The 12,424-nt window shown below is 36.1% G+C and overlaps 1 protein-coding gene across 3 annotated transcripts in view; it reads left to right on the top strand.

Moving 5' to 3' along the window:
* The window catches only part of tgfbr3 (transforming growth factor, beta receptor III), a 142,834-nt gene that overhangs the window by 32,172 nt on the left and 98,238 nt on the right, over window positions 1–12,424 (top strand). For all 3 annotated transcript variants that reach the window (XM_067373059.1, XM_067373057.1, XM_067373058.1), the window contains exon 3: window positions 8,450–8,637. In XM_067373059.1, the coding sequence (XP_067229160.1) occupies window positions 8,450–8,637 (188 nt within the window). The remainder of the gene's footprint in view (window positions 1–8,449; window positions 8,638–12,424) is intronic.

Here is a 12,424-nt window from a genome sequence, read left to right on the forward strand (position 1 = left end):
GCAGGAAGTCAAACGAGCCGTTCATATGACAGTGGAAACAGAGGTGTAGAATAAAGGTAAAATATATGAAAAATACAGCTTTTTTTAAAAAAAAAACAAAGCATTAGGACATGTTAAACTGTGTCCCAAAAACACAATCAAGCCTAGAAAAAAAAACACTGAACTTCCCCTTTAAACGATACACTCTTATGTATGTGCGTTGATCAGTGTTAAAAGTAAATAAACGTCTAAAGTAGATTGTTTTAACGATGCACTCACCTGTCGATCTCTTAATGCCTTATACAAGTCAGGATGGTCAAGCAACAAATACTTGGCAAGGTTTGATGTGTTGCTTCCCGAGGGTTTTATAAGTAAAGTAATTCCAAATTTCACTTCTACTGTCTTTTATTTTTTAACTATCCATTTTTTCCTCTATGTTGTCACATTTGATGGTCGGTTTCACATCAGCTTGGGTAGCACACTGCCACCTAGCGTTGAACTTTGGAACCGAAGCCTACCGTACCGTGATATTGTACCGTTTTAAATGAAACCTTTTCCGATAGTTTCCCAGTACCGGTATACTGTGCAACCCTTCTGCATATTGCGCTTCAGCGGTTTAAAATCACTTGTTTTTAAACAGCAATTCTTAAAAATGCAAGCAAACGATAAGCTTTTGTGACGGTGCAGCGCGGCAATATCACGTGAACCCATAACCGCGATAAAGACAATAGTCCAAAATCTCTACCAATTGACAGATTTCTGCTGGTTAATCATGTCTCGCTTGTATATCGTCCACCTCTAATTTTCACGATATGGTCTTTTTGGACTGGGGAGGGAGTTTTGAGTTCTCAAAGTTCAAGTATGTTTTCATAGTACAATGAACTTTTATTTCTCAAGATCAAGGATAATTACATTTTTCATGATATGACAACTTTAAATTCATTTTTACTTATTTAGCACTTTTTGGACCCATAGAGCAGCTTTACAGGGTGTCAGACCTAAAACCCCTCAGAGGCGACACAAGGCATCGAAACCTCCATGAGCGTAAAGAAGACGACTTTGGAGGGACCGAGGATGAAAGCGCAGAGCTGCTTGAATACGACATCATAAGAAAGATCAGAGGTGTATCTGAAGTGTTGGGATTGAAGCTGAGCTCTTTAAAGTGCGAGAGAGCTGCGCTGCTTTTCAAACCTTCAGGCCTGCTGAACCGAATAACGGTGTCTCTCATTCTTGTATTTCTGTGGGCGTCCAGCCTGGAGCTAGCAGACAGCCACAGACCCTAACAGCTGCCAGATAGGACCAGTTTGTCCTCTGTTCGCTGAAAGAGGGAGCACAGACACACAGGCAAAGAAAAAAAAAAACCGTGGAGAATGGAGATATGTAGAACAGTGATTCTCAACCAGGGGAAGTGGAAAGACATCAGTTTGGCTTTCATAAACCAATAAAACAGAAATTATGACCAGAGACCATATAAGGGGGGCAAGATGGACCACTTGAAGGCAACTTGATAGGAAAAATTGAAAAGCTTAATATGGTGACTTTAGCAATACATGTCCTGTTTTTTTAAATTAAAGGATTGGTTCGCTTTCAAATGAAAAATACCCCAAGCTTTACTCACCCTCAAGCCATCCTAGGTGTATATGACTTTCTTCTTCCAGATGAACACAATCGGAGATATATTAATAAATATACTGACGCATCCGAGCTTTATAATGGAATGAGCGTCAGCCTTGGTAGTCTTTCCAGATGTGAGAGGACAGTCCATTTGGTTCAGTTAAGAGAATGTAATGAAATGTATTAATAACTATTTTTTTGTCTTGCGTTGGACTAAATGCTTTTTTTTTGTCTCTTTAAGCTCAGCAGGAAACCATGGATGACGTATATTTCACTCACCTTTAGATTTTTTCTTTAATATGTATTTTATGTTTTATAGTAGTCGAAAAATGTAGTGTTTTTCCAGATAATTTGAAAGAATAATCTTACCTCATCAATTTAGAATAAAACTCTCCCCCAGAAGACCTATGTTTTAAAAATAAATATTCTCTTAAAATATATACACTATATAAAATGCATGTATTGAAAGCATTCAGGTTCATTTTTTTCTTCATAGGATTTTTAATGGTATGTCCCACGGTCAAAAACATCCTTTTCGTCAGGATAGGAATGCAGTTTTATTTATGGCCCTTGATTTCAATTCCATTTTTGTTGGAGAATCACACAACAAATGCTTGGCTTCCCTCTATTATTCTCCAAATCATCTATATTTTCTTCCCAGAAGCACTTTGTCTTGTGGGCCCTTTTCCCTAAGCAGTTAAATAAAGAAACAACATGGCTGCCCAATAAGAGCTGTAATCTTTTGGCTGTCTTCCAGACTCTGGCTGGCTGGTGCTTGTTATTCCTCTGTTCACTCTGTGAAGGAAAAAGTGAGTTTGAGTGATCTCAGACTTTGGTGAGGGACGAAGGCGTGATGCCGTCAGTTAGACAGGCAACAAACTCTGTTCCGCTGGGAGGAAGAGGAGGTAGTGGAGGAGGATGGAGTATTGAAGTCACACATGTGACTGTTAACCTCTTTATCTGCGATTTTAAAACCTTTCATTCTTGATCTACGTGTTCTCCCAAAATGGCTGTTCCTATTAGAGTACATCAAAGTGCAGTTTCCTTGCGCACTTACGAGTTGACGTCAAGGGTTACGTGAGACCAATAGAGCCTGTAGAAAGGAAAAAACTTTTGAAATTCAGAGGTCATTCGAGCCCTGAATGCAAGCATTTCTGTCGTCACAACAAATACCCTACTGTTCAAAAGTTTGGGGTCTGTAAGATTTTTTTTTCTTCATGTTTTTGAAAGAAGTCTATGCTCACCAAAGCTGCATTTAATTGATCAAAAAAAGTAAAATCTCTAATATTGTGAAATATTATTACAATTTAAAATAACTGTTTTCAATTTGAAAATATTTTAAGCAGCCATTACTCTAGTCCTCGGTGTCCAATGATCTTTCAAATTCTAATATGTTGATTTGGTGCTCAATAAACATTTCTTATTATTACAGTAAATTAGAATGATTTCTGAAGGATTATGTGAGATTGGATTCTCATTCACACTCTTTATGGTGTAATTTGGTTCGCAACGAATTTCACTGCATTGAAGGTAATACTGAGGAAATATAAATTGCAGGTAAAAGACATATAAATTATACACTTCATTAATCATTATTTATTTATTACATTTATATAGTTTGTAATAATTTATAAATAATATATTTTATTTAGCATTGCATTTTGATTAACATAGACAAAATCTAAAAATGCAATACTAAAAAATATATATTTATAAATTAAATTTATAAAACTTTTTAAAAATATTTACATCATTAATAATAATAATAAAATATACATTATATGAATTATTAAAAACTATATAAATAAAAAAATAAATTATATTTTTTATTTATTATTAATTATTATGATTAATATTATTAATATTATTTATAAAGATTATACACAAACACACAATCTGGCACACAGCATACTTCCTGCTTATTACGAAGACTCCTATTCATCTGTCCTCTTTAATAGCCTCTACTCTCTGTACAATTTTCTCTCTCTCTCTCTCTCTCTCTCTCTCTCTCACTCTCTCCCTAAATGGGAAGATTTACCCTCTTAATCACTTTCACAAAGCAAAAAGGCTTCACACGTTAGTGCCCTCCTATGTCAGAGACTCCTCTAATTGGCCCACATTCGAGGAGGTCAGTGCGGCTGTTACCACAGAAACTAAGCAAGCAGTGATGAGTTTGTACTGTAGAAATGGAACAGGCACACGCTCTGAGCCATGACCTTGAAACACAACAGAGAAAGAGATCATGGAATAATGAGGAGAAAAACAAGCACTGTGTGAAGATAACAGCACCTAATGATACTGTTCAGCCATCGGTGATGAATGTTAAACAGGACCCTCTTGGCACCTACATTGAAATGATGGCCAAAAGGTTCAAGGTGCAGTTCTATTTCAAATGGTCACAAGACTTGTCTGGTCTAATTCACCGCAGGTCATTAGATCTCCATTTATGTTTAGGTTGTGCTTTAATAAGCTGTGCACCTTCCAGCTGAAGGTCAACTTTAACAACAGACATGCCAAATGGCAGCAAGATCAGAAGGGCGGATGAATGAAGAATGTTTCTCTCGAGCTCAGAGGGTAATCAGCAACCAAATCTAGTAGATGAAGGACCCATAAGGGTGAGGGTGTGTGTCTGTGAGTGTGTGTGTGTGTGTATGCTGCTGATGGTACAGACAGAGGTCCCTACAGCCAGGCTTATGTCTCTCCTGCCAAGAGAAACCGAAGGAGCATGGGATGATTACATTTACCCATCAGCCGATAAAGCTCAGGACAACCTGGGCAGATGAGCAGACTCAGACAGTAAAGCCAGTGTGTCTCCAAAGAGTCTCAAAGAAAAAAAAAGAAAAAAAAAAAAAAGATAAAGTGGGTAAACTTTTCATTTTATTTCATTTCAACTGTGGCACATAAAAACAATTTTGTTGATTGAACAAAAAAAAAAGTAATAATAATAATATCACAGGTTTCTGAGACACAACATCAAATTTGGTAATCATAAATATATGTTCACACTGAATCTTAATTCTGATATTATAAATATTTGTTTAATCAAATGCTGGGTTAAAAACAACCCAGTTGGGTTAAAAATGGACAAACCCAGCGGTTGGGTTAAATGTTTGCCCAACCTGCTTGGTAGTTTTATTTAACTCAACACTCAAAAAAATGATTCTAGCTGCTTGTTCAGTTTATTTAAATAAAATAAGCTGAACCAACACAAATCTTTAGTTTTTTACTTAATTGGCATTTGCACTCAATTGTATTATGTTAAATGAAATTAAATTTGCAAAATGTTAGGTTAACCTAAACCATTTGTGTTGGGACTACATGAATCATTTATGTTGCACTGATTGAAACTGGGCCGTGGATTTCTAGTTCCCAGCATGCTTTGCGTAGGGAAAGATCAGGACAGTAAATGTTGAACTTAAGTGTTGTTTAATGTGTTTTTTAGTAAAGGGAAATATCTTTTAAAGTTTAATGTTAAAAAGAGTTTATGTTATGTTGATTTTTTTGAGGTTACCATTATGCTGAAATGGTTAGGCTCTAGGTGGTTACGTAAAATAAATGTATGTTGCTCTCAACAAGCTTTAACTGTGCTAAACCCAGTGATGAGAAGTTCTTTACCTGATCATTACTTGCATGCTATAAATTATAAATTACTTGCATGTTACTTAGCATATGAAAAAGTATTATTTTAGTTTATTTTTTATAGAAATATAAATAAATTAGTTTGAGGGCCAACACATAATTTACACAGTCTACATATGGTCATCAGCTTTACCCCTCTCAACAGTCATGAAACATGTATGTCTGTGTAGAACAGCTACTCACAACCTAAGCACAGGCGCACATCTTCACCACGATGGTAATAATAATAATTTATACGCTACAAACTCTTTTAAATGTTCAAAATAACTAAACATTAAACACTTAAATACTAACAGGTCTTTCCATTTCCTTACAAGCACAGAAAACTTGAGCAACACTGTACAAGGGCACCAGTCTGAATTGCAATAGCACTGGTTGGATCAACAAGAGTGAATTATGTTCAGGAAACATTCACAGAATATGTCAAATGAGACTGGTGTGATCTCATTCAATTAGGATGAATTTTACTCATCAGTACAATTAACCTAGCTTAAGTTCAAATAAATCAGTTCAACTGTGTGGAAATAGGTGTCATAATTGAATTAAGTTAGACCAACAAGTTATTTTTTTTGAGTGAACTATTGTTAAAAAATTACTGAACCCAAAGAATTTTGGAAATTAGCTTTAATTAATATGTTTAATAAATTAACATTTATTAATGCGTTTAATGAATAAACAATAAACCTTTTTTAAATTGCTTGTTAATAAATGTTGTCCTTTAAATCTGCCCAGCACGTTAGAATTTAAATTTTTGGGTTTGGGTTTGTCCATTTCCAACCCAACTTGGGTTGTTTTTAACACAGCATTTTTTAGAGTTATCTTTGTTTAATGGTTTAATGGAATCTTTTCATGCAATTTGACAGTTTTTGGAAGTGAAAAAGAACAATGCATTTTGTAATTTACAGTAAAAAACAAACAAACAAACAAACTGACATTCCCACAATTCTCTGTGTAACATCACACGATTGCTTTTCATTGAATAGCTGTTTTCTTCTCAGTTTGTCCTTATAAGTTATGTACATTAGGGCTTTATTATACAGCATATTTTGCTCAATTAATTTTTATTGCATTAATTTAGTGACGTGTTATCATGATTGTGTTTTTGTGTGTGTGTGACACCGTACTCCTTGTATGCACCTCAGCTTGTAAAAAATATATTTTTTTACTGTAAATTTATAGTCAATCTGTAAATGTTATAATGCTGCTACCATTTTTTTTTTTTTCACGGTAAAGTTCTGCCAACCACAGCTGCAAGACTTTTTTTACCATAAATGGAGATGTCATAATCGATGTAGTATGTAAACACATGCATACTAATAGAGCATACCTTTGAACTTGTGAGAAGTATGATCTTGCATTCTTGCAAATGCATTACCTACTTTGACAGCACACAGTCTCTCGGATGCAGCGTTTGTGAGCAGCCAGCTGGAGTGGCTAGATTTTGCAGATTTCACCAAAGACAGCCATTTTAGTAAGCAATATATAGGAGGTTGAAACTCATAATTTCAGCATAGAATTGCAGAATATAGCTAGATAATCATATCTATAATCTATATACTGAATCATCATACAGCAGTGGGGAACTGCCAACTAACACTGAATGTAGCCAATAATACTTAGAGCTGACTGGCTGATTGTGAAATTATTTTTTTTTATTTTTTTATTTTTTTTTGACATATGGTAACTTTAATGCACACATTCTTAAACCGCACTGAGTGGTAAACGCACAAACTCTTTTCCTGAGGATGTAATCTCCCGTGAGAGAGCTTGAGGTTAAGTTCTCTTGCAGGTCTCTCTTTCTCTCTCTGTCCACAGGGACACACACCACTCACATTTCAGCTCTAACACGACAAACACACAACCACACTGCGATAATGATCAGAAAAACATTTGGAAACTATTATAGTGTGAGAGAGAGGGAGAAAGAAAGATTCCTCTCTTCAAACTGTCATATGTTTGTCTACAGGTAAAGTGTTCTCCAAAGACTGCTTTAGCTGTTTGTTCATCCAGAAATGAAAATGTTGTGATATTTTGCACTCCTTCATGTTGTTCCAAATCTGTATTACTTTCGTTCTTGTGTACAACACAAATTATACACTTTGAAGAATATTATGGTCACTCTTTTCCTTATAATGAAAGTAAATGACGACAGGGGCTCCATAATAAGCAAAAAAATGGCCCACAGGACTTTTCAAAGCTATTCCAAGTCTTCTGAAACCTACTTTTTTTTTTTTTTTTGTTCCACATCAGAAAGAAAGTCATATTGGTTTGGAATGTCATTACATTAAGTAAATAATATCAGAATTAAAATATTTAGGTGAATTCCTATATATGCTACCATTAACATTCAATTGATCAAAAGTGACAATAAAGAATTTATAATGTTTATTTCACTTAAATTTTGTTCTTTGAACTTATCAAAGAATCTAGAAATACATCACAGTTTCCAAAATAAGCAGCACAACAATTTAGATTTTTGGAAACATAATTTTTTATGTTTTTGAAATAAGTCGCTCACCACTTATGCTCACCAAAGCTGCATTTATTTCATCAAGAATCCACTAAAAAAGTATAATGTGAAATATTATTACAAATTAAAACATTTTGTTTCTATTTTAATAAATTAAAAAAATTTAAATAATAACTGTGATTACTTCCTGTGATGACAAAGCTGAATTTTCATTATAAACCTATATGGATATAATTTATGTATAACCTGCAGAATGAAGTGATTATGATGTAAAATTCAGTAAATATATTTCATGACATATTTAATGAATATCTCATGTTCTGAACTGTGCTTAATAAAAGCACATTATTATGCTGGGGCAGGTAATGAACTTTGCAAAATGATAATATTGCAGTTTTGTATTTTTTATCTGTTTTGTCTGTTTACATGCTGCATAATGGCTGACTCTTATCATTTAACAATGACAGAACTGCAATATGAAAATGACGCTTTCATCTTCGATTGTTGTTAAGGGTTTTTATTATAACTGGCTTGAACATAGCCATATGGCATGCTTTGAACTGCATACTTGTGGTGTGGAATTGATGTTACTTCATAGAGTTCTATGTAAAAGCCTGTATACTTTCCAGTGATAAAATTTAAATAGTCAAACACTGTATAAGTAAAAGCAACACCAGGTTTTCAGAATAATGAGGCAGAAAGTGTGTTTATTTAAGATGTTCACGCCATGTTTTCTATTATTCGCAGGTCCATTGTCTCGGAGCCCTTGTGAACTTTTGCCAGTTGGGGTGGGTCACCCGGTTCAGGCCATGTTAAAGAGTTTTACTGCCCTATCAGGCTGCGCTAGCCGAGGAACCACCAGTCTTCCTCAGGAGGTGCATATCATCAACCTACGAAAAGGCAATGCACAAGGAGCCAGAGAGAAACCAGCAGAGGTAAGGTTCCTTTACTACTAGGCCTCAAATGCAGCTTCAGGTCCTTATGTGCACAAGCCTGTTTATATGCATCCAATAGCTCATTTCAGTCATGTCATAATTAAAGCCGAGTTCAGAATGCATGACTTTAGCCCCAATTTTGGCTCGCCGACAGGTTTTTAGAAATCGCAGACAATTGCCCGAAATCACAGGCAAATCGGTGCTCGTTCACGTGAGTGACCGTCACGCAGTGTGAATGAGCAAAGGCGCGATCTGAGATATTTGGCATTCTAATATGCATCTAAATATCTGGACTTGTCGGCGATTCAAAATCCTGCTGTGTGAAAAGTGTTCTGACTGAAAACTACATCGGTGATGACCGACAGCCAATGTGAGAGCAAGATACAGAGCAGCGGGGAGTTCGGGGAGGAGTTATAGACCATAATATCAGCAAGCATGGCTTCGTTTCAGAAAAACATTACAATACTATCAAACAGAAACAAAGCACAAACATTTGCTTGACCATCCGCAACAGCAGCACATTGAAAAGTTATGTATTTACCTCCAACTCTCATTGCAGAACACACAATCAACAGTCTCCCCAACCATTTCCTCCTCCATATTCTTCTTTTCTTTTTCTTGTTTTCGCTGCAAATCAGCACACAGGCAATTTTTAATAATAATCCCAGTCTCACGTGAGAACTCAACGCGTGATATCGCGTTGTTTCCTTGTCACATCTCACGTGTGTTTGGTTGTGAAACGTAGTTTGCGTCCCAGACAGAGTTGTCGGCGATTCTTCTTATTGTAAAGTCATGAAGTGTGAAACCTTCTGTCGCAGATCCATCGTGCAGTTTGAACACAGCAGCGACTGAATGCTGGCCAAGATAGTCATGCAGTGTGAAAAGAACAGTGACCCGACTACTTTGAAAATCGTGCAGTTTGAACTCGGCTTAAGCATTCGAATGTGAGCGGGATGTATGGTATCAAGAATAACAGCATGACCTCAAATAAACTCTTGCTTTCATGCAACAGTTTTACAAAATGAATAAAAAATGAGAATAGAACAAACCCCAAACATAATTATGTTATGTAATTAAGTTATGTTTTAGTCTACAATCTCTTGCACCAAAAAGCATTTGGTAAATAAATGCTATTAGCATACAGGCTAACTTAAAGGGTTAGTTCACCCAAAAATGAAATTTCTGTCATTAATTACTCACCCTCATGTTGTTGCAAACATGTAAGACCTTCCTTCATCTTCAGAACACAAATTAAGATATTTTTGATGGATTTTTTTTTTTGTTACCCATAGAAAGCAACATAATTACCGTCATTCAAGGTTCGGAAAGGTACATTGTTAAAATAGTCAACGTGACTACAGTGGTTCAACCTTAATGTTATGTTTTCTACTTCTATTTTAAACTGTAATTTATTACTGGGTAGCTTGAATAAATTTAAAATTGTGATTAGATTGTTTCAAAATAGTTTCCCCAACTTATATCCTTCGGTATTTTCATGCAGCCTTAAACACAGACCAGCAGAAATGTTATATGACAAAATGGATGTTAAGGACCTAATGTGAGCGCTATTTTAGATTGTTCAAATAGCAGTTTCACTGTTATGAAACATCAAACCACTAAACCTGGAAACCAAGAGTTGCTTAAATGGCTTCTTGGCAGAGCTGTTTCTTGTAGGTTTAACTTGCAATGATGAAGTGGTTATAAACATACTTTGATTTTGAACTTGGCTGAGGTGAGGTGAGTTGGCTGGATTGTTAAGTTGTTAGTTCTCTTGTTAGTTGGTGGGGGTGTTGTAGAAACAGCGTGGGGTGCGTCCACAGGGTTCGCCTATGAATTGATGTTGTAATTGCTGGAAGAACTATTTGGCCGTGAGGACTGCTGACTCTAGATGTTCGCAGCGAGACGGTACAATCTCGTGTTTGCATTATCATTTCTGTAATTAGAGCTTTCTCTTTAATCACATGCACAAAAAACACTTGAGTTCACAAAATAATGAGATACAATTCTGATATGAACCCTTTATGCGCAAGTTGTGTGGGTTTTTTTTTTTTTTTTTTAATTCTCATTAGTAACCAATGAGTATAGAAAGAAAATATGTACTTGGAGAAAGATTGGCCTTCAAGTTTTCAGCACTCACATATCCCAAGAAAAACAACATTGGGCCTCAGGAAAGTTGGGGTAAGTTTTTGAGGCTCTGTCTGGACTTTTGTGAGTGAAAAAGGAGGAAGAACAAGGCAGTGAGAGGGGCCAGAAGAAGAAAGAAAGACAGAAAGAGTGCAAATGGATGCAGTTGTCGGGCACTATCAGCCACGCGGATCGAGAGAGGCTTTTTCTCCCTCTGAACTCTGTGTGGCTTGCTCACAGCTCTATTGAAATACAATATTGGTCCCTGCCGACACAGACAATGATGGCTTTAAACCGCCTCGCTTTCACTGTCGTGTGTTTTTTGCATCAGGGAGCAAGTATCACTCAACTGGGTCGGCGCAGACAAAAGGCTCTCTTCTTCAGCCCTGCCAGGGTTCAAAGCCCACTTGGATTTTACTCCGAGGCGCTCCATTAGACTGCCGCTCATATCCATACCATGTACTGTGTGCCCTCAAGCATTGTAATCAGGATCGCTGTTGTTCCCTCCACCCTGACAGACAGGAAGCAGAAGAAAAAGCGCACTGGCCAAAGCACAGGAGCGGAGTGCTGTAAACATCCGTGCCAGAGAGATCAGATTGTTGTTGGTGGCTTCAGTATGTGAAACAAAAGCCTGAGGAATGCTATCTGACATATCTCAGAAGACTAAGCAACATGGAGAGAGCAAGCTAGAGAGAGATAGAGAGAGAGAAAGAGCTTCTTTTGTTTGCAAGTTGTCAATCCTTAAGTCATTTGCAAACAAAAGATTCAAGTGTTTGATAAACAAAATAAATGTTTTTTTGTACTTTTATAGGCAAAATTCACTCCACTCTTTTGGCAGCTGCTTGAAATTTACTACAGTCCACAATCTCATGCTCAATTTCTATCTCAATCAAGGCTTTCAGAATCTGTATATCCAGTCTCTAAAAATTAAGACTCATCAATCAAATGCAATTGGGAGTAAATAAAATAAAGCTATATCGGCCTGTAACTTAATTAGGAGCTACTGTAACGTTTATCAAGTTTATCTCCAGAACTCTATGTGATGACAAATACTGTGTAATATATCTAGCATTAAGCTACTAAATTGAAAATATGATGAGCAAAATCACAGGGAGCAAAGAGCGAAAAAGAACGAGTGCGAGCATGAGCTGATATGTTGCTGGCTGCAGTTCACTTAAAAGCCACTGGTGTCGCTAATAACAATGGTTTCTGAATTCTACATATAACCTCTTTAAAGAGTTAGTTCACCCAAAAATGAAAATTGTCTTGAATTACTCACCCTCATGTCGTTTCACACCCGTAAGAACTACGTTCATCATCTGAACACAAAGTAAGATATTTTTGATAAAATCCGATGGCTCAGTGATGTCTGCATTGCCAACAAGACAATTAACACTTTCAATGCCCAGAAAGCTACTAAAGACATATTTAAAACAGTTTATGTGTTTTACAGTGGTTTAACCTTAATGTTATGAAGCGACAAGAATACTTTTTGTGCACCAAAAAAACAAAAGTAACAACTTTATTCAACAATATCTAGTGATGGCCGATTTCAAAACACTGCTTTATGAAGAATTTTGTTCTTTTGAACTTTTGAACTACTCATCAGAGAATCCTGACAAAAAGTGTATAACGGTTTCCAAAAGAAATATTAACCACAACT

The sequence above is a fragment of the Chanodichthys erythropterus genome, chromosome 21 (genome assembly GCF_024489055.1).
Source record: "Chanodichthys erythropterus isolate Z2021 chromosome 21, ASM2448905v1, whole genome shotgun sequence".
Lineage (NCBI taxonomy): Eukaryota > Metazoa > Chordata > Actinopteri > Cypriniformes > Xenocyprididae > Chanodichthys > Chanodichthys erythropterus.